Below are 21,488 nucleotides of genomic sequence, written 5' to 3'. Positions count from 1 at the left end.
TCCAAAGAACACTGCATCTCCTACCTACACTGGTGTCTAGGACAGATCTGGATACTGTGGGCACAGGAAGTAGAGGTAGTTTCCCTGAGAGTTTTGGGGAGAACACTCCCTGTACCCCTAATTCTAACTTTCTAGATGTTTGCTGCATGATTGCTAATATTAGGAAAATCGAACACACTTTCCTTGACTGGGTAACAGAAATGGTGTTTTATATGAAAGGGTGGTGAAGGGCTGGCTCCCTGAGCTGCCGTGCACATCAGGACTTACTAGAGAGCAGTGAGGGCTGTGTTTGTCTTCAACGCGTTGGCCACTGCACAGGCGCCTTCATCCCCGATGGCATTCTCCTGTAAACTGAACACATTGAGAGTGACCCCGGGGTGCATGGGGCACAGGGCCGGCTTTCTTGCATGATGTGCTTAGCTGAGCTTGGACCTTCTATTTAATTCAGAACACACACACTATAGACTAGACTCCCAGGGTCACCCCATGTGGCCAATGCAGTCCCATGGCCTCCTAATGAACATGTAGAGGGGTCTGGGGCCTGGACCCGAGAAGCAAACAAGAAAAGGGACATGTGAAAGTACTGTCACCAAGGGTTTGGGACAAAATAGGGGATGCTTTTCAAAGCCAACCAGAAAACTAAATTGAAGCCCTTGATCCCTCGGCTATTCTTACTAGTCAGCGTTTTTCATCTTTTCCACATTGGAAGAAGTAGCTGGCCCTTGAGCTTAGTTCAAGTGGACTCTGGCGTGTTTAAGGGAGCAGTTTGCGTAATGATTTTAACAGACATTGACTGTTCATTGTGTATTAGCAAGCCCAATTCTGCCCACTTGGAACTCAGGCAGGAAGACATGGTTACATGAGCAGTCACCAGAGACCTCATGCAGCCTGCAGGGAGGACCCTGCAGGGTCTCCCAACCCAGGGTGATCACAGAGGCTGCCCAGAAGAAATAGGTCTGAACCAATTTCTGAACCAAAACCTGAATAAGAGATGGGGGAGAGGGCCTAGCACATCTAAGGAACCCAGTGAAATTGAGTCAAGTCTGGAGTACGAGGTGAGGCTGAGGGGGTGCAAAGGCAGTAGATGTTTGGGGGCCCTAGAAGCCATGCTAAAGGTCAGCTTCCCTCTGCAGGCACTGAGCAGGCACTGAAACGTCTCACCAGGACAGGGACAGATGTGTGTTTTGGAAAGATGTTGGCCAGCAGTATGAGAGGATGAACTGGGTGTGGAGGCTGCTGTGGTGATACAGGTGAGTGACGCTGGTGGTCTGGACAGTGGCCATGGGGGTGGGACATTGGGAGGAGAATCGATAGCACTGGGAAATGAATCGACTGGACTTGGAAAAGAATGAAGGCAGTATATCTACTTGGCATAGTTGGTTGGCTGGTTCTATTCGTGAGATGGGGAACCAAGAAACAGGCTTGTGGAGAAGATAAGCCAGGCAATTTGAAGCACCTGTGAGACATGCAAGGGGAGGTGCGGAGTGGGCAGTGGACACATGGGTTCGGTACTCAGGAGAGAGACCTGGGATATAGAGGTGGGGCCATCAGGACTTTGAAGGCAATTGGAACCTGGGAGAGGAGGAGCGCTTCCAGAAAATAAATGTCACTCAAGGGAAGGTGGCCTAGGACAAAACCCTGAGGAACACCAGTATTTCAGACTCAAACAGAAGAACTATGCCAGAGATAGAACATCCTGGAAACTGAGGGAAAAGTAGTCAGCATCAGAAGCACATGAGACTCAAAAGGTTAAACAGTTACCATTTGACCCAGCAATTCCGTACCCAGATATGTACACAAGACCACCGAAAGCTTACGTCCACACAGAAACGTGTACATTAATGTTTATAGCAGCAGCATTCATAATAACCAAAAATTGGAAACAACCCAAGTGTTCATCAAAAGATGAATCGATAAACAGAATGTGTGCCATCCATACAGTGGAATGTTACTTCGTCATGAAAGGAATGAAGTACTGACACATACAACAATGTGAATGAACCTTGAAAACATACTAAATGAGAGACCTCAGTCACGAAAGACCCCATACTGTGTGATTTCATTTATATGAAGTGTCAAGAAGAGGTAAATCCATAGAGACAGTAAATTAGTGGTTGCCAGGGGCAGGGGAGAAGGGGAAGTGACTGCTGATGGATACGGTTTCCTTTTAGGGGGATGGAAATGTTCTAAGATTGACTGTGATGATGGTTGCGCAGCTGAATATACTAGAAACCAGTAAATTGTACACATTTAAATGGGTAGATTATATCTCAATAAAGCTGTTATTATTTTTAAAAAGCAGATGAGGATGGAAACATGCCTGTGGCCTTAGGGCAGAGGAGGCTGTGTGCTGAGGGCATGAGCCCTGCACCTGGTGGGCACCACGCTTTCAGATCCCCCTGCGCCCCTGCCCTCCCCGTGGCCCCTGTGGAGGCCCCACTTACTCAAGGCTGGTCAGGCTCCTGTTGAACTGTAGTGCTTGTCCCAGGGCCTTGGCGGCACTGGCCTGGATGAAGTTCCACTGCAGGCTGGGCAGACACAGACCATATGACCGTGTCACCCAGGGCAGAGCCCAGGAGGTCTTGGGGCTCCAGAAAGAGGGGGCTCCTCCCAGGAGAGTCTGACACTAGGGGATCGAGTCCCTGCAGGAAGGGTTCTGGCCACTGATGGGCAAAACTGCAGTCTTCCTCGGGCTTGGTCCCAAGGGATCAGCATTCACCCTCTGGTTATGGGTGGGCACAGGGACAGGCTCAAATAAAGGCTCCCGATGGCCGCTGAGTGAAGCCTGTGACACGGAGGCACAGCCGTGGGCACCCATTGGCCTCTCTGTGGATCATCCTCAGGAAGCAGAGCAGGGAGCAGGGCCAGCAGCCTCTGCAGGTGCCTGCCTGCAGCCTGCAGGAGGCCCCTGAGAATGTGGGGGCACCTAAAGCTGGGCTTGGTCTCCTGCAACAGGTGGTTTGGGTGTAGTCCTGTAGCTCTGCAGAGGGGACCAGAGACGGGGTGGGTGGGGGCGCCGAGGACTCACTGAAGGGATGTGAGGGTGCGGTTTTCTCTCACTGCCACTGCGATGGCCTGGGCGCCCTGGTCTTGGAGGAGGTTGGCTGTCAGGCTGGGAAGAGGGGAACAGAGGCAAGTGAGCAGGAGCTGGCAGTGAGGTCCCTTGTCCTTGCTCCCCGGGGAGTCTAGACTTCCCCCCTTCAACTCAAAGACTGCATTGGATCTGCTAGGATGGCCGAGCTCACGCTGATGGAGCATTTGCTTGTGCCAGGCGTGTGCCTCGACTATTGTACCAAATCCGTACAACTGCATGGGGGTGGGCGCAGCCTCAGTTCAGGGAGGTTCCAGGATAGATCACCCACAAGGAGGTGTCAGAGGTGCCCAAGGACCCACTCCTGATCCCTGTACTATGCTGCCCCTCATGACATGACCCCTTCCACATGCTTGGCCATCACCACAGGACAGGGGGGAGGAGGTCAGGCAGAGTCACCGCTAACTGCATCCTTGTGTAATGTATGACAGGAGAGTGGGGAAGTTGTGTCAGGGTTGCCACCAGGGGCCAGGTCTCCTGGCCACCCCCTCCCAGCCAGGCCCTTCTCCGTCCTTGTACAAGGGCAAGGGTGACAAGGGCCTGGCCCATCAGACCCTGTGCTCTGGGCGGAGGAGGCCCTGGGCATAAAGAAACCTTAGGGAGCACAGCCTGCCCCCCACTCACGTACTCCAGGTTCTTCAGGGTGCTGTTGGTGCAGAGAGCTCGAGCCAGATCCTGGGCTCCCTCTGAGCTGATGGAGTTTTCTCGCAGGCTGAGGAAAGAGAAGACCTTGAGCTGCTGACCAGGCCAATGAGGCCTCGGGGGGAGACAAGCCCAGGTGTTCAGGCTTTCAGAACCAGAGAAATCTCCGGTGGGACCTGGCCTTCCAGAGCTGTGGGGGACAGGCAGGCGTGTTTGGGTGCCTAAAGGGAGCCTCAGAACCGAGGGCCACAGCTGCCCCTGCCCTCCCGAGAGCAGGAAGTGTGCAGGATGCCAGCTCTAGAACCAAGTTGCCCAACCATTCATCTTCCCCATAACCAGCCTGCAGGGGTAGCTGTGGACTTCCCAGCGCCAGCCTTGCCTTCCGAGTCCCACAGTACCTCTAGATTCCCTGGCCACAGGGGTACCTGGTTGGAGAGGGAAGGTGGGACTCACTTGAGGCTGAGGAGGGTTTGGTTGGCACGGAGGGCCCCCATCAGCGCTGCCACTCCTGCGTCACTGATGGAATTGCTCTGCAGGCTGTGGACAGAGGAGAGGGTGCCCTTGATGTGACTGTCCCAGGATCCAGAGGGTGACACTAGTCCAGTTGATGCACTGAGTTCAACAGGGAGTTGGGGGATCCCTGAGGCAGGTGCCACCCTACATTGCTCTTCTCATCATCCCTCTTTTCTCTACCATCCCCCACATTCTAGTCCCTGCTAGGTCAGGGCAGGTGGGTCTAGCAAAACCAGCCCCAAAGTTTAGACTCTGCCTTAGTTTGGGTGGCTTCAAATGGCCTTTGAGGGGGGTGTGGTGTCTGCAGCCCCCACAGAAAGCAGCACGGTTGGGTCTCCCCAATGTGGGGGCAGTGTCGAGCTCCCCAACCCCACACCAAGGCCACTGCAGCTGACCCCCCTTTGGCTACCTGTACCAGCTTCTAACGAGCACTCAGTATTTGTCACTCTGAAAACTCTAGAACCAACACTAACCCCTACTGTCCAGGAAAATGGAGCCGGTGGGGTGGGACAAGTGGGGTATGTATAGAGGGAGAGACATTGAGATCGCGGTAAACCCAGGGTTGGTGGATGGTTGGGTTCTGCCAGGGAAGTGGCCCTGACTGACAGCTCTCCTCCAGGACCCGCCCATCTACTGGATGGGGAACCCAGGTGTGGTGGGGTCGGAGTCACCCTCTGCCCACTGCCACTCCTGGAGGGTGGTCAGGCAGACTCACTCCAGGCTCTCCAGGCCCTGGTTCACCTTCAGGGCCTCAGCCAGGGCTTTGGCACCTCCATCGCCAATGCTGTTACTGGAGAACCTGTAAGAGATGGGACACGGGGAAGGTGAGCCGGCCTCTTGGGGCAGCCGGGCAGGGTGGGGCCTGGGGATCAGGGTCCAGGGAGGGCCATGTATTGTCTTAAGGGTGCCCAGTGCACAGTTTCTCCTGCATGAGGCTGGTTCGCCAGTGGCCTCTGCAAGTGACCACTTGCTCCTTGATAACGGTAGCAAAGTCCTTGGCTCCCTGGCAGGAGGCAGGAGGCAGGGGGCACGGGGGTAGGGAGCAGGGCCAACCTTTTAGGGGGAGGAGTTTGTGATACTTTATGTGAAGGTGGCCAGGAAATGCTGTTTTCTTCTGATAGCTGGGAAGGCAGGAAATGTGAGCCTGAGACAGTTGTGGCTCATTTAATCTGGGAACCTGGGTCTTTATCCTCCTGGTCTAGTGCTTTGGAGTCCAAAGTCAGCTATTGTGTACTCACACATTCATCCATCCATCCACTCACACATCCATCTATCTATCCATCTAACCATCCATCCATCCATCCATCCATCCATCCATCCATCCATCTATTCCCATGCTCACAAATATTATGATGGGCTGGGCATTTGTTAGTCACTGAGGATACCATTTTGGCCCTTCTGCATTTCTCACATGAGCTCCTTCAGACTCCTGTTCTGCTTCAGAGCATCTGCCATCCGCTGGGTTCCCATGGGCCCGATGGTGTTCTTCTGCAGGCTGTGGGAGAGGAGCCTTTCAGCAAAGCTGGCCACAGCCACTCCTAGGCCAAGGAGTACTGAGCGCCATCTCCGTGTCACAGCATGGGGGGAGGGTATCCAGGAAAGGTCAGCTGATTGTTGCCAACGTGATGCAAAGAGACTGACATTATGTGGAGAGTAAGAGGCAAGGGCAGCTGGGCCCTCCATTGTCAGAAGCTGGAAATTAGCGACTAGCAGACACATAATATCCAGCAACCTCCTGAGTGGGGACTTCCATGTACAAGTCCCACTGGCCCCTTACCCATCCAACCCTCTCAATACTCAACAGCTACCTCCATGTGTACCAACCAGCAGCCTGCCTCCCAATCCTAGTTTTCCTAGGACAGACTCTCCACTATGGTTCCTCTTCTCTAAAAGCTATTTCTTCTTATACTAAACCTGGAGGAAGAGCTGTTACAGGAGAACCCCTGTGCTCATCCTAGGAGAACAGGCAGGGCAGGACCTCTTTTGCAGGGGGCTAAATGTAATCTAAACAAAAGGGAATTTCCCTTGGTTCCTAAAAGGAAAAAGACCTCCCCCTCCCTTTTCTTAGAGCATTTCCTTGTGCAATTGTAAATCCTTTCCCTGTCCCTTTGAGAAATATGCACATCTTTTTAAAAGCTACATAAAAAACTCTTGCCTGGGTTTAGAGTGTAGGAATGTCTTTTGTAAGGGCCTGGGGGCCATCTCTTTGAAATGTACACATCAAAGGAGATATAGCACAGGCTCCAAGTTGTAAGTACCTGCAGGTCATGAAGATAAAAGGTTTTAACTTTCCTTTGGCTAAAGGCAATTAACAAACACAGATGGCTACCCAACTACCAGGCTAATTTAGGACAAACTGTGTGACAAATGGTGCTGTCCAGTCCTCTTACTTGAGGACAAGTTGTTTTTTATCTCGGGTTGTAGCTGCTTGGCTATGGAAAAGGGTATGATTTCTTTCTGTCTTTGCAATCTCATTGGTGGTTGCCTATGATGCATGTTGCAGTCTAGTTGAATGTTTATTCAAGTAATAAAGCTGTTTCGTCTTTCCCACATTTGTGGAGAAAATTTTCTGGATTGGCAGGAGGCTTTATTTTTAATTATTTCCCAACACCTGTTCTCTGGAAAAGCAATGGACATCTAGTTTTCCAGGGGCTATCCCGATGGGTCAGAAAGCCTCAGGACCGTGGCCCATCCATCCCTCCTTGCAGAAAACAGGCAGAGAGGCCCTTGGAGAAGGAGAGAACAGAGGAGGCACTGTGCTGGCCAGCATGTCTACTCACTGCAGCACGGAGAGAGTCCGGTTGACAGCCAAGGCCTCAGCCATGGACCTGGCACCATCATCCCTGATCCTGTTGCTCTGGAGGCTGTGGATGCGAGGAACAGACGTATCACTAAAGGGGCATAATGCGAAAGGCACCCAGTGGTGGCCTGAACCCCCACCACAGTGTCACCAGTGGCCAAGGGGGACAGCACCTGACCTCAGTGAGAAGGGGCTTTGACACTACTTGCTCTCACTGTCTACCACACAGGAACTAGGGACCAATTGACCCTTCTCTCTGCCTGTTTGGCCTTAGGTTTCCCTGTGGGTCTCTAAGCACTTGCCTGCTGACTAGGCACAAGGTGCCCATGGTAGTGGGATAACAATAGCTAGGTTGTCCTGATTACAGCTAAAAGCCACAGCACCCAAGTGTTGGTGAGGATGTGGAGAAATTGGAACCCTCATCCACTGCTGGTGGGAATGTCAAATGGTATGGCTGTAGCAGAGAACAGTCTGGAGGTTCCTTAAAAGGTTAAACATAGAGTTACCATGTGACCAAGCAAATTCTACTCCTAGGTATGTACCCAATAGAATTAAAAACAGGTACTCAAATACTGTGCACGAATGTGTATAGCAGCATTATTCACCTTGTCAAAAGGTGGAAACAACCCAAATGTCCATTAACTGCTGAATAAATGAACAAATATGGTCTATCCACACAATGGAATATTATTCAGTCATAAAATGGAATGAAGGACTAATACAGGCTACTAATCCATACTAATATGGATGAACCTTGAAAACATTATGTTAAGTGAAAGAAGACAGACACCAAAGGTCTTATTGTATGCTTCAATTTATATGAAATATCCAGAATAGGCAAATCCGCAGAGATGGAAAGCAGATTGGTGGTTGCTGAAGGGAAGGGGGGGGGATGGGAAGTGACTGCTGATGGGTACAGGGTTTCTTTTTAGGGTGATGACAATATTTTGAACTAGATGGAGGTGATAGTGGCACAGTTGTGAATGTACTATGTGCCATTGAACTGCACACCTCAAAATGGTGAATTTTATATGAATTTCACCTCAATAAAAATCAGTGAAAAAACAAAACAAAACAAAATGAAGGTACACATTCAACAAAGGATGGCTACAACCACTGGCCCCTAAAAGGAGCATAGCATACCACAGGAATCTTCTGGAGGATGGGCTTTCAGTGTCTTGGAAAACACCTCAAGTAAATATTTTGACATCATAGCCTTGGGGATTTCTCACTCAATGGAGGACAAGAAATTTCCCTCATTGATTATTTTGCCTTTCCACCTCTATGTACCTGCTATCTTCTCCTCTATCTCCTGCTCAATGCGGATAAGCACAATGACCAGAGAGGACCTGGAACTTGGAAATTTGCTTAGGATACAAGATCCTGTGGTAACCACTGAGTGGGAGCTGGTATCTCATGGTTGCCATTTTAAATCACCTCCCACTCCATGGGTGGTACCTGAGGAGAAGGTTTTCTGTTCCCTTTCCAGGGGGTAGCAGGTGACATGTACCTCAGAGAGGCCAGAACGCGGTTAATCTTCAGAGCATCTGCCAGCGCCTTGGCTCCTTGCGGTCCAATGGAGTTACTGCGGAGGCTGGCGGAAGGAAGAGAGAGACAGAACCATTCTTTTTCATTCAATTCCCAAAGAGGGAATGAAGAACAGAAATTACACTGACCTTTAAATCTATGCTCCTTGAAAAGAAAGGGTCAGGGATTAGGATTTCGTGTTTGGTGAAACTGGGTCAGAGATCCTTATGTAGGCAAACAAGGAAGGAATTTCTGAAGGTGGCCCCATGTGACTGGGAGAAGTAAGCAGGATCTGATGGGCTAGTGGGCTTGGGCCAAGTGTGGAGAGAATAACACCAGGTTCAGAGCTGAAATTCTGGTGCTTCCTGGAGGAGTCCCAACAGCTGAGCAGGAACCATGACTTTGCTTGCTTAACTGTCCCTCCAACCTACCCAGGGGAGACTGTGGTCTAGGGAACGTCACCAGATGTCTCACAAGTGCTCCCTATCCCAATGGTGAAAGATTGGCCTTTGGCGTTGTACTTACTCTAGAGCAGTCAGACTTCTGTTGACAAGGAGGGATCTGGCCAGAGCTTTGGCCCCTTTATTACTGATCTGGTTCTCAGCCAGGCTGCCCAAGGAGAGGGAGAGGAGTGGTTATTGCAAGTCTGTAAATCTCATCACTTCTTCCTCAGCTCCAGGCTCATGATCCAAACCCCTCAGCCTCACCAGCATCATCAGGGCCTGGATACAGGTGGAGATCAGGTGAGCCCTGGAACAGATTGCCAGGCCCAGGATAACTTCTGAGCCAGGTAAGGTGGGGCCAAAGTGGACAGACAGACCTTCATGCTGGCAAAGGGTCCCAAGGAAAAGTTTGGCCAGAATAAAGCAAAACAGCTTGCACACAACACAACAAAGTGGACAGGTAGTTACAGAAGTCTACCACATGGACCCTACCACATGGAAGTCTACCACAAAACCCCTGATTTGTAGCACTGGCCATTTTCCATGCTGTATATACTTCCACCATGGCCAATTTCAAGCACTCACAGCTTGCAAAAATTCCTGAAAATTTAACAGTCAGCTCTCATAAACTCATAGTTCCAGCATACCACTGGCTCCAGCCCTTTCTTTAATGCAAGAAAGGAAAAGCATAGTTATTACAGAACTAACTTTAAAGTAAAAAAAGTACATCTGTATCTGTCTTGAAATGGCGATTCCAGGAATATACTGGTGGGTCAACCTAATGTTGCTTCATATACCCAATTTCAGAAATTGTAGCTGCTGAGGTTCAATGTTTCTTAGATATTTAAAACTATGGGGCAGTCTCACAGGATACAATTCGATTCCTCAGTGCTTTTCTTACTGTGTTTCAAGAGCACCTAAGTTTCCACAGGAACACTTCAGGAGCCATTAGGAGTCTGAGAGGGAGCCAAGTGCTTGGGCTCTGGGCCCATCCCTCTTTTTTTTTTTTTTTTTTTACTGGGGAACAGCCATGGTCATTGGTTACACATTGCTTTCATGCTACAATGGCATAGTTGACTCTTTTAAGGAGATTGCAGCTCATAGTGGCCCATGCGGGGATCAAACCAGCAACCTTCGTATTATCAGCACGATGTTCTAACCAACTGAGTTGACCTGTCATTCCCCCCCCACCCCCATCCCCTCTTCTTTTGATCCCAGCAGCTTCCCCCTTTGTCTCTCTGACTTACTGGGATTCTGCCTGATATGCCACTTTAAAAAGGGTTCTACTGCGTAAAGTTTGAAGACCATTCATCCAGACCACCTTCTATATAAATGCTTTCAGGTTCTAGAGCGCCTCTGTCCATGCCCATGACCTCCAGGATTTTTACATTTTATAAGTTGGTATTTCCTGAGCCGTGTATGTTTTGTGCAAGATTCCTTGGGCATTTCAAACAGGCACGAGGACCAGAGAGGTATAGAAGAGGAAATATTTTGCTTTGTTCAGAGACATTCCTGAGCACTATCTAGACTCCTTTAAGCCAAACACTTGAAGTTGACTACTTTGCTGAAGGCTCTCATGAAGAAAAAAATCTTAATAATGAGAAGTTGTCATTATCATGTTTCTTTCAAACTGGATTGCATTTATATCTCTGGCTAACAAGACAAAGGGAGTCTGCTAATAGCTGCCCTTATACAGTGCTTCCTCTGTGCCTGTCTTGTCCTGAGCACTTTCACTGGAGCTTCAAAAGGACTCTAGCAGGCAGTGTGCAGGAAAGCATTAAACTTGACCCCAGCCCCTGAGGGGTGACTTCCAAGCCCTTGGAATGTCTTGCCTGATAAGAATGTCTCTGCTTACCTGGGGGCCTTGGGTTTTGCTGAATAGTTAATCTCACAGTGTGATTTATGTTGGGGACCTTGGACCATGCAGTGTCAACTTAACCTCTGGTGAGGCTTGAGAATAAGGTCAATATGCAGGAGGCCAGGCATGTCTTCGTGGCCGACCCCCCAAAAACACTCTGGACACCAAGGCTAAAGTGTGCTCCCCTGGTCGGAACGCTTCGTGTGTGTCATCACATGTCATCACTGGGAGAAGGAAGTGCTGTCTGTAGGATTCCACTGGGAGGAGACAGCTGGAAGCTCATGCCTGGTCTCTCTAGGACTCTGCCCCATGCACCTTTTCCCTTTGCAGATTTTAACGTGTATCCTTTCAATGTAATGAACTGTAACTATGGATGTGACAGCTTTTTTGAGACCTGTGTGTTCTGGTGAATCATTGAACCTGAGGATGGTCATGGTGACCCCTGAACTTACAGGTACTGGCTATTTTAACCTCCTTTTTACTTTCCTTAGGCACTGAGGTATCTGTACAAGGTCACATAGAGACTATCACTCTAACCAATGTCCTCAGTTACTGTTTTGCTCCTGACTCATTCTACATTTTTGTCTCCTCAGATAAAGATTATTTCAGAACCCAGAGCCAGCCTGTGAGAGGATAAAAACTTATTCTCTGGGTCCTGTTCTCCAAACTCACCTCCCTAATTCTCTGAAAGCCACCCTCAGGTCATGGCAGCATTTCAACTACAAATCAGGGCATTACTCCGAGTTGGAAATTATTACAGGAGAGATTTCATAAGCACGAAGAGCTGTTCTTCTGTCAGCATATAAACTTTTCATCTAATTACCTTAAAGATGCAATGTTTAAATTTTAAATTTTTTAATTAAGAAATTTTAAATTTTATTTAAAGATGCAATCCTGTGCCCAAAATACTTCTTGAGGGCAAACTTTGAGAGGAGTTTAGAGAAAATTGAACCTGGTACCATGTTAATACATACAGTGTTTGGAGAAGTGCTTCCATGTCTACCATAGCCTCTGACCCCCACCATTCTTTTCTCTCTTCTTACAGATGAGGTACCAGAGCCTCAGGAACCTTCTGGAATGGGCAGAAATAAGCAGTCCCCATCCTGAGACAAATGCTTCAAAGACACGACTCCTTGAAAGCACCATTGGCCAGTAGAGCAGAGAGGAGGATTGGAAAGGAGCCCCCAGACTCTGAAAGACAGACGGGCACCCTGGGTGAGGTCTCCTGGGGCAGTGTTACCTGATCCTCTGAATACGACAGTCCTTCCCACTCAGTACGCTGCCCAGCAGCTCCATCACGGGGTCCTGGAACTGGTTGGCATCCAGCCTGGTCGGGAGAAACAGCAATAGTGAGTGGTACCACCACCCACAGTCAGGGATGAGGCCTGGCATTGGGGCAGCAGAGGAGGCCCAGACTGGGACCCTCTCCCTTCCCCTCTTCTCCATCCCTGTGCAGGTCTCCCTATGCAACTCAGAGGTCTGAGCCAGCACTCCCACCATGCTTACAAAGGTGAACTGGGAGGCTCAGTGGCATAAGTCCTGGGGTTCTTACCCAGAGAGGTGCCTGCCCAGCAACCCCACACACCGTGTGCATATGCGGGACACCAGTTGCTAATCTTCCTCCTTCTGAGGACGTGGAAGCTGCTCTCAGGTCCTGAATAGCCCTGGCCCTACAAACAGCCCCTTATCCCCTGTTAGAGTTTAGAGCAGTGGACAGAAGATGAGCTGAGGGTGGAGTGAGTGGGTGTGACTTCTGTCAGTGCAGGGATGGTTCGCAGTGTGTTATGGGTTGAACTGTGTCCCCGCAAAAGACATTCTGGCATTCTAACCCCCAGTGCCTCAAGAATGTGACCTGATTTGCAAATAGGGTCATCACAGATGTAATTAGTTAAGATGAGGCCATATTGAAGTGGGTGGGCCTGTCATTGATATGACTGGTGTCCTTACAAGCAAGGAGAGCACTATGTGAAGACAGACACAGAGAAGGTGGCCATGTGACCATGGAGGCAGAGACTAGAGTGATGCGTCCATAAGCCAAGGATTGCTGGCAACATCATAAGCTAGAGAGGCAAGAAGGATCCTCCCCTGGTGTCAGAGAGAGCGTGGCCCTGCCGACACCCTGATTTTGGATTCTGGACTCCAGACTGGAAGAGAATACGTTTCTATTGTTTCAAGCCACCCAGGTTGTGGTTCTTTGTTATAGCAGCCCTGGGACACTGATGCAGAGGGGCATGATAGAAGCTCCTCTGCGCTCTCTTCTGCCCACATATCCTGCACACCCCACCCTGGCACCCACCTCAGGCTCTGGCAGTAGAGCAGCTGGGGCAGCAGGCTCTGGAGGACGCCCTGGCTGAGGCACAGGGACAGGTTGGCCTCCTGGGCACAGGCGTCCGACACCTGCAGGAGGTAGGCCAGCGCGGCACGGTGCTGGGGGCCAGTCAGCCCGGCCAGGTCCCCATTCTTCATGGCCTCCTCTACATTGCGGGCCAGCTCCGTGTGCTGCAGCTCATGCAGGCAGTGCAAAACATTGACCGCCCGGGCGCTGACTGCCACGTCGGGGCGCAGGCAGCCTTGCAGGAGCTCAGCCACCTGGATCCGGGAGCCCTGGTGTTCGCCCAGGGCCAGCAGGGAGCCAGCCAGCAGGGCATTGACCCGTGGAGACAAGAGGCCCGCGAGGAAGCGAAGGAACACATCCAGTCGCCCGTCCTCAGCCTGCACGGCCCTCTGGGCCGCACTCCTCAAATGCGTGAGGAAGCCCAGCCGGGGCCAGGACATGCCACCCTCAGTGAAGAGGTCGAAGATGGCCCTCTTTGACGCGCTGTAGTAGTATGCGGCCGCCACGAACTCCTGTAAGGACAGGTGGGCAAAGCAGTAAGCTGCCGAGGAGGCCAGGATCTCCTCTCGCTGTAGGAAGCAGCTGCCCAGAGCGCTCTGCAGCACAGCCAGGTCCACACCGAATGCCTTCAGGTCTGGCTCATAGAACACATACTTCTTCTTGACCAGCCCGTGGAACGCCAGCCGGCCCAGCGTCCCTACCATCTTGCGGCCGCCGTGGGCCAGCTGCTCAATGCGAGGGCTCGCCTTGCCCGTCTCCTGCCCCTCGCCGCCGAAGGCCATCCTGAAGTACCAAGAGTAGAGCTCACACAGAGTCCTTGGAGGCCACAGCTCTGTGTCCTGGGGCCCCCGCCTGTGGTGGCACAAGTGGCCCAGCACCGACCCCGCAAGCTGGCAGAAGGCTGGGACGGTGCACATCAGGTACAGGGCCCTGTTGGCCTGCACCTGGCTCAGGACCCAGCCCAAGAGGACCTGGTCCTCGGGGTACATCTGTTCCAAACACTCTTGGATCTCCTCCTCATTAAAGCCCCGGATCTCAGTCATCCGGTCCACCAGGCCCCCTGGGATCTGGCCAGCCATGCTGGGGCGGGAGGTGACCCACACAGAAAGTTCTGGGAAGAGGTTGCCTCGGATGATGTTGGTAATCAGGTGGTCCACCTGAATTTCCTTCTTGGGGTCGGTACAGGCCATGGTGTTGGAGAAGTCCAGAGGTGTCTTGCACTCATCCAGGCCGTCCAGGATAAGGAGGACTTTGGCCAGGTCTGCTACTTCCACGCCGGACTCCCCGGCATGTGGAAAGACAGAGCGGACAAGTCTGTCTGCAGACAGCTTCTCGTGGGTATTGAGATCCCGGAAGGTCAAAGGCAGCACCAGCGAGAAGTCCTTGCCGACCTGCCCACGGGCCCAGAGGCGGATGTATTCCCTCACCAGGGTGGTCTTGCCCACACCGGCCACCCCAATGGTGATGGAGATACGGGGCGGGATGGATACCCGAGACAGAGGCAGGAAGAGCCTGTCCAGGGCGATGGTCCTGGTGGAGTGCCAGCCCCCGCGTGTGGCCTCCACCTGGGTGAAGTCGTGTTCCCTCAGCTGCAGGTCTGTCAGGCCTTCCACCAGCAGGAGGTTGGTCAGCCTGGGTGAGGGGCCGCCTGGCCCCAGGCCGCCTCCCGCTCTGCTCAGCAGGGCGTCCCAGTGCCTCTGTATCCTCAAGTCTGTAGGACAGAGGCCAGAGGGGAGGGCAGGGGAGGGCAGGGGAAGGGAAGGTGAGGGAGGATAGGGTTGGGGGTCGAAGGGAGGTGGGGGGAGAGAGGGCCTGGGAATAGCCCTCCATCTGCCTACCATTGCCATGAGGACCCAGCGGGGTGTCCGGTGTCCTGTTGGGGGTCTGTGGGGCCTGGGAGCCCTGACTGCCTTTCCCAGCTAGCAGGTCCACGAGGGCTTTCACTTGCTCTGCTGGGGAGCCAGCACCATGGCTCTGGCCAGCCTCCCCGCCCATCCGCAACTCCTGCTTCCTCATGGAGTCCAGGATTGCTACCAGGAGCTGTGAAGACAAGGCCTGTACCTCCTGCTGCTGTCTCCCTGCCTAGGGGCCTGAGATCGGTAAGGAGCCTCCCAGGGATGTGTGGGGACCCACCCTTTCTCTTCCCTCAGCTGGTGGTCCACAGGCCTCCTGGAAAGAGGCTGGAAGGGCTATTTTTCCTGGATGGTGAGAGTAGTCTCTGATGCCAGGAGCATCGCTTGGAATCAGGGGGCCAAATGGATAAGAACTGGGGCCCAGGCTTGAACCAGAGCTCTGCCACTTACTGGCTATGTGACACTGGGCAGGCCGCCTGAGCTCTCTGAGCCGTGGTGTCCTCATTTGTAACCTAGAAATGGTGATGCAGTTTTAAGTAGGTCCATTCACAAGACAGGAAGAATGAAAAGCCAATCTGGAAAGGCTACATACTGTTTGATTCCAACTCTGTCACTCTGGAAAAGGCAAAACTATGGAGACGGTAAAATGATCAGTGATTGCCAGGGGTTTGAGGTGAGGAGAGAGGGATGAACCAGTGGAGCACACAGGATTTTTAGGGCTGTGAAACTACTCTGTGTGATACTACAGTGGTGGGTTCATGTCATACATTTTATCCAAATGCGTTGAACGTACAACATCAAGAGAAAACCCTAATGTAAACTATGCACTCTGGGTGATAATGACATGTCAATGTAGGTTCGTCAATTGTAACAAATGTGCCATTCTGTAGGGATGTGCATAGTGGTTGGGGGGGGCATGAGTGGGGGGGACCGGGGGCATATGTAAATCTCTGTGCTCAATGTTTCTCAACTTTTCCCTCAATTTTTCTATAAACCTAAAACTGCTCTAACATATAAGTCTACTAATTAAAAAAGAAACAAAAAAAAAATGGAGGAGTCGAAAAGGAGGGGAAAGTTGGTCCTCAGAGCAGCTACATTTCGTACCCTGTTTTCCCGGGCCGCCTGACCCACAGGCAGCACTGTTCTCTACTGCAGAGGCACTAAGAGGCAAAGTCATGTCTGAGTCCCACCTGCTCACATTTCTTTTCCTCTCTGAGGACGTGAATGGATCCCTGGGTCTCCCTCCTTCAGCTAAGGTGGACACTTGAGGACCCCCAAGCATGCCCCAACTCACCCCTCTTCTCACCTGCAGTGGACAGGATGTATGGCCCATGCCAGCCCCTCCAGCAGGGCCTTAGGAACTCATGGAGTGGGGGTTGGCCGTCTCTCATCCAGGGGTCTAGAAGAAAAAAAACAAGACTTAGGGCTGGGCAGAAGTCACGGCTGCTGCTTTGGGTGCAGCAGCTCATTGAACCAGGTCTGACCATGCTGTCTAGCCCTGTGTTCTCTGGGGCTCAATGTTACTCACTTAAAAGGGGTTCACTGGCTACAGCCCCAAGGACCCAACACACTCCCTGACCTTGGATTTGCATTGGGGTTCCCGGGCATTTTAATTCAAGATGAACCTTTTCACCTGGAAAATGCTCAAAGAAGCTTACCAACAAGTAAAATAGCGTTTTCCAGCCATTCAGTTCATAGTGGTATTGGAGAGTTGAGTGCAATGAATTTGAAGTAGATGAACTAACCTGGGAACATTAGAAATAGGCCAAGGCAAGGTCACTCATACTTTTCCAGAATCCTTCTGGGTGTTCTCAGTCTTTTATTCTTCTAAAGTTTAAAACTAAGGGGGGCAAAAAACAGATGGGATTTTTATTGAAGTCACATTAATGTATTATTAAGGGCTTCCTTTAGATCCTTTAGTAAAACTATGTTTCCTCATCTAAATCTTGCCAATTTCTTCTTTGTGTCTAGGTATTTTTAAATAGTTTGTGTTGTTGTTATGAATTTTGTTGGTATCTAAGAAGACAGTTTTTGTGTATTTTATCTCATGTCCCATCAACATACTAAATATTAACATTAATTTTCATCATTCTTCAGTTCATTCTCTTCAGGCTTTTGAATTACTGCAATACAAATAATTTCATCTGTTTTCTAAAATTGTAACTCGCATTTTGAACAATGTTTCTACATTGACCAGACCCACTGCTTCCCCCGAGTGCTGTTAAGGGACAGCACTTGTAGCAGGCACCGTTGTCTTACTCCTGACTCTACCAGGAGTGGTTCCAGCCCAAACCGTTAGGCCTGATATTTGTGATAGATTTCTAATTAGTTCTCTTCTCCTCTTGGAAAATATTCCTTCCGTTTCTCATTTCCTATTACCATTCAAATAACATTATATAATACTTACTGAAGGCTTACTGTGTTCCAGACATTCCGTTAAGCACTGTACTTATTTCATTTACTTCCTGTAACAACTCTTATTACCATTGTTTCTCCCATTTTATAGGCAAGGATATTGAAGTTCAGAAAGGTTAAATAACTTGCCCAAGGATCCACAACAGGGAAGCAGCTGAGTTAAGATAGAAACCAAAGCTTCACTGACACCAAAGCTGTGCTGTATAATCAACTGTGCCTCATAGTATTTTTACATATTAAAAAATATATATTAGGCATGTCTGTTAAATTAGCAAATGACTTTTTAGCAATACTGATATTGCATGATTTCTTTCCATTCATTCATGCAACCAGAAGATATTTATTGAGTGCCTGTTGTATGTTCCATGCCCTGGGGATGTGAAGGTGAACAAATATGACAAAGTCCCCTGTCAGTGTGGTGATAGCAAAAATGACAATAAAGAAGAAAACAAATAAGCAAGGCAATCCTGATGGTGATTAGTGAATGAAATAAACAGTTTGAGTGATGGAGAGGACTGGTGGTCTAGGCGGCAGAGGATGTGATAGTCATAGTGGCCAGGGAAGGCCTCTGTCAGGAAATGACATATAAGTGGAGATCTGAAAGGTGAGATAGAGTTAATCGTGCAAGGAGCTAGGGGAACAGCAGGTGCAAATGCCCTATGTGTTAGAAGAACAGAAAAAGGCCAGAGTTTCTGGGGCAGAGTGAATGAACGAGTGGGTTCACAAAAGGAGCCAAGGTCAGAGTGGGGTTGAGACCTGGTCACTGTCGTAAGGAGTTTAGATTTGTTCTAAGTGGGGTGGGAAGCCACTGGATGGAGTGACATGATTGATGTATATCAGATCTCTGCTTTAACCTGTGAGCTGTACTAATAGATTTTCTAATATTGAACCAACTTTACATTCTTGAATACAATCTTCCATTTATATTAAGCTATTTAAAACAGGGTGGGCTAGCACAAGAACAGATACATAAGTCAACAGAACATAATATGGAATCCAGGAACAAATACATATTTATATATGAAGAAGTTTGGTAATGTGACAAAAATAGTATTTCAAATCAGTGGAAATGGTGTTGGGGCAATTGTCTAGACTATGAAAAAAGTTTTTTGAGCTTTACTTCACATTGAACACAAAATTAAATTTCAGTTTGGATTAAAGAGTTAAAATTATAAATACAAAACCATAAAAGCACACGAAGAAAATATGAGAGAATATTTTAAGATATTCTTGTGTAATGGAGGCTTTTTAAAGCAAGATATAAAATCCAGGAGTCATAAAGGGAAAGATAAACAGATTTGTCCTAATTTAATATTTCTAAGTAATAATAAATACCACAAGTAAAATGGAAAGAAAACCTCAAGCCAGGAGACAACATTAGCAACATGCATGAAAGAGCATCAATATCCTTAATATATGGAGAACTTTTACAAATCAATAAGATATAAGTAATATCTTATATCTTAATATCAAGTAGAATTATAGACACAGATAATTATGGAAACAAAAATAGAAAAAAGGATGCAGATAATTCATAGAAGTATAAATGACCAAGGTACTGAAAATATGCTCAAATCACTAATGATAAAAACAACAACAATGAACTGTCATTTTTCATTTGTCTAATTGGCAAAGATTATAATGATGTAACAGGTTGCATTGGTAAGAATGTGGGAGTAATGGGAATCTTATAGTTGGTGGGAGTGAAAATTAGTACAATTTTGGATCATAATTTGTCATTATTGCCGTTAAATATCTTTTGACTCAGAAGTTCCACTTCTTGGAATTTATCTTAAAGGAATAATTGGACAAGTGCACAAAGATGTAACTACAAGGATGATCCTAAAACATTGTTTATAAGAACAAGAAATTGAAGGAGGAGAATCTAAATTTCTATCCAAAGAGGATTGGTAAAATTATTACGGCCCAGTTATACAGTGAAAAACTATGTGGCCATAAAAAATAATAATATCAAACTGGAAAAATGTCCACAGTGTATTTTTGTCTCTTAAAGTCATAAAAGTTTTAATTGCTTTTTTGAGGTATCATTTTATGCAATAAAATACACCCATTTCAAGTGTACCATTAGATGAGTTCTAACAAATGTTATACCAATGTAACAACTACCACAATCAAGACAGTGAACATTTCATTTTCCAAAAAAATGTTCCCTCATGCCCCTTTGCAGTCTATCCCAACCACACCACTATGGCCCTGAACCATTGGTCTGCTTTTTTTCACTATAGATTACTTTTGCCTTTTCTAAAATTTCTTATATACAGAATAATACAAGATCTACAATTTTTTTCACTTTTTAAAAATTGTGGTAAAATATAATTGCCATCTTAACCATTTTTAGTATACAATTTAGTAGTATTAAACACATTCATATTGTTGTACTACCATCATCCCCATAACTCTTTGTCTTTTAAAACTGAAACTCTATACGTACTAAACAATAACTCCCCATTCTGCCCTCTCCCCAACCCCTGGCCACCACCATTCTACTTTATGTCTTTATGATTTTGACTCCTCTAAGTACCTCATATACAAGTAAATGCAATCATATAATATTTGTCCATTTATGCCTGGCCTCCTTCACTAAGCATAATGTTTTCAGGTTCATCCATGTAGTAACCTGTCAGAATTTCATTCATTTTTATGGCTGAATAATATACCTATATGCCACATTTTGCTTATCTATTCACCTTTCAATGGATACTTGGGTCATTTTTATGTTTTAGCTTTTGTGAATAATGATGCTATGAACATGGGTGTACAAAAAAGTCTCTTCAGGACTCTGCGATCAATTCTTTTGGGTATGTACCCAGAAGTGGAATTGCTAGGTTATATAGTTATTCTTTTTTAATTTTTTGAGGAACTGCCACAGTGTTTTGCACAGCGGCTTTACCATTTTACATTCCCACCAACAGTGCACAAAAGTTCCAATTTCTTCACATTCTCACCAGTAGTTGTTTTCTATTTTTGTGATAGCCATCCTAATGGGTGTGAGGCAATATCTCATTGTAGTCTTGATTTGCATTTCCCCAAAGATTAGTGATGTTGAGCATCTTCTCATATGCTTATTGGCCATTCAAATATGTTCTTTGGAGAAATATCTGTTCAAATCTTACCTATTTTTGAATCAGGTTGTTTTTGTTGTTTATTGTTGAGTTTTAGGAGTTTTCTATATTTGCTGGACATTAACCCCTTATCAGATATAAGATTTGCAAGTATTTTCTCCCATCTTGTGGTTGCCTTTTTATTCTGTGGATAATGTCTTGATGCATGAAATGGTTTAATTTTTATGAAGTCCACTTTATCTATTTTTTCTTTTGTTACCTATGCCTTTGGTGTCATATCCAAGAAACATCACCAAATCCAGTGTCATGAAGCTTTGTCCCGTGTTTTAAGAGTTTTATTTTCTTAGGTTTTACATTTAGGTCCTTGATCCATTTTGAGTTAATATTTGTATATGGTATTAGGTAAGGGTCCAAATTCATTCTTTTGCATGTGGATATCCAGTTTTCATGCACCATTTGTTGAAAAGACTGTCCTTTCCACATTGAATGGCCATGGCACCTATGTCAAAAATTATTTGACTGTATAGGGGAGGGTTTCTTTCCAGGCTGTCTCTTCTATTCAATTGATCTATTTGTCTTTCTGCTGATACCACACTGTTTTGATTACTTGACCTTTGTAGTAGTTTTGAAATTAATAAGTGTGAGTCCTCCAGTTTTGTTCCTCTTTTTAAGATTGTTTTGGCTATTTGAGGTGTCTTGAGATTCCATATGAATTTTAGGGTGGGTTTTCTGGCAACCTTGTTGCACACTGAGCCTGTCGGCAGCTCGCGGCTGCTCAGCTCAAGGTGCCATGTTCAATCTTAGTTGCGAGTAGGTGTAGCCCACCATCCCATGCAGGAGTCGAACCGGCAACCTTGCTGTTAAGAGCATGTGCTCTCTGGCCGGCCGAGTGGCGCGACGGTTAAGAACTGGCTTGGGATGCCAGAGG

General features: G+C 48.0%; 1 protein-coding gene and 1 long non-coding RNA gene across 4 annotated transcripts in view; one reads left to right on the top strand and one right to left on the bottom strand.

Annotated features, from left to right (window-relative positions):
- The window catches only part of NLRC3 (NLR family CARD domain containing 3), a 40,590-nt gene that overhangs the window by 7,818 nt on the left and 11,284 nt on the right, over window positions 1–21,488 (bottom strand). For 2 of the 3 annotated variants that reach the window (XR_002122779.1, XM_019632896.1), the window contains exons 2-16: window positions 16,369–16,461; window positions 15,513–15,574; window positions 15,048–15,249; window positions 13,171–14,920; window positions 12,115–12,201; window positions 9,099–9,182; window positions 8,557–8,640; window positions 7,027–7,110; window positions 5,658–5,741; window positions 4,962–5,045; window positions 4,187–4,270; window positions 3,720–3,803; window positions 3,029–3,112; window positions 2,445–2,528; window positions 268–351 (exon numbers count right to left, since the gene is read on the bottom strand). Coding sequence is in view for 2 of the 3 variants with exons in the window: in XM_019632896.1 (XP_019488441.1) it covers window positions 268–351; window positions 2,445–2,528; window positions 3,029–3,112; window positions 3,720–3,803; window positions 4,187–4,270; window positions 4,962–5,045; window positions 5,658–5,741; window positions 7,027–7,110; window positions 8,557–8,640; window positions 9,099–9,182; window positions 12,115–12,201; window positions 13,171–14,920; window positions 15,048–15,225 (2,855 nt within the window). In the remaining variant the exon portion in view is untranslated. Of the gene's footprint in view, window positions 1–267; window positions 352–2,444; window positions 2,529–3,028; window positions 3,113–3,719; window positions 3,804–4,186; window positions 4,271–4,961; window positions 5,046–5,657; window positions 5,742–7,026; window positions 7,111–8,556; window positions 8,641–9,098; window positions 9,183–12,114; window positions 12,202–13,170; window positions 14,921–15,047; window positions 15,939–16,368; window positions 16,462–21,488 lie in introns of those variants that run through there. The other variant, XM_019632897.1, reaches the window with a different exon arrangement.
- LOC109376776 (uncharacterized) lies at window positions 283–12,108 on the top strand. The gene is made up of 3 exons (XR_002122781.1): window positions 283–1,250; window positions 9,247–9,363; window positions 11,920–12,108. It is a non-coding gene; the product is annotated as an uncharacterized LOC109376776 (long non-coding RNA).

The sequence above is a fragment of the Hipposideros armiger genome, unplaced genomic scaffold, assembly GCF_001890085.2.
Source record: "Hipposideros armiger isolate ML-2016 unplaced genomic scaffold, ASM189008v1 scaffold_1192, whole genome shotgun sequence".
Taxonomy (NCBI): Eukaryota; Metazoa; Chordata; class Mammalia; order Chiroptera; family Hipposideridae; genus Hipposideros; species Hipposideros armiger.
The sequence above is the reverse complement of the archived record's forward strand: the minus strand, read 5'-3'. Positions and strand labels throughout refer to the sequence as shown.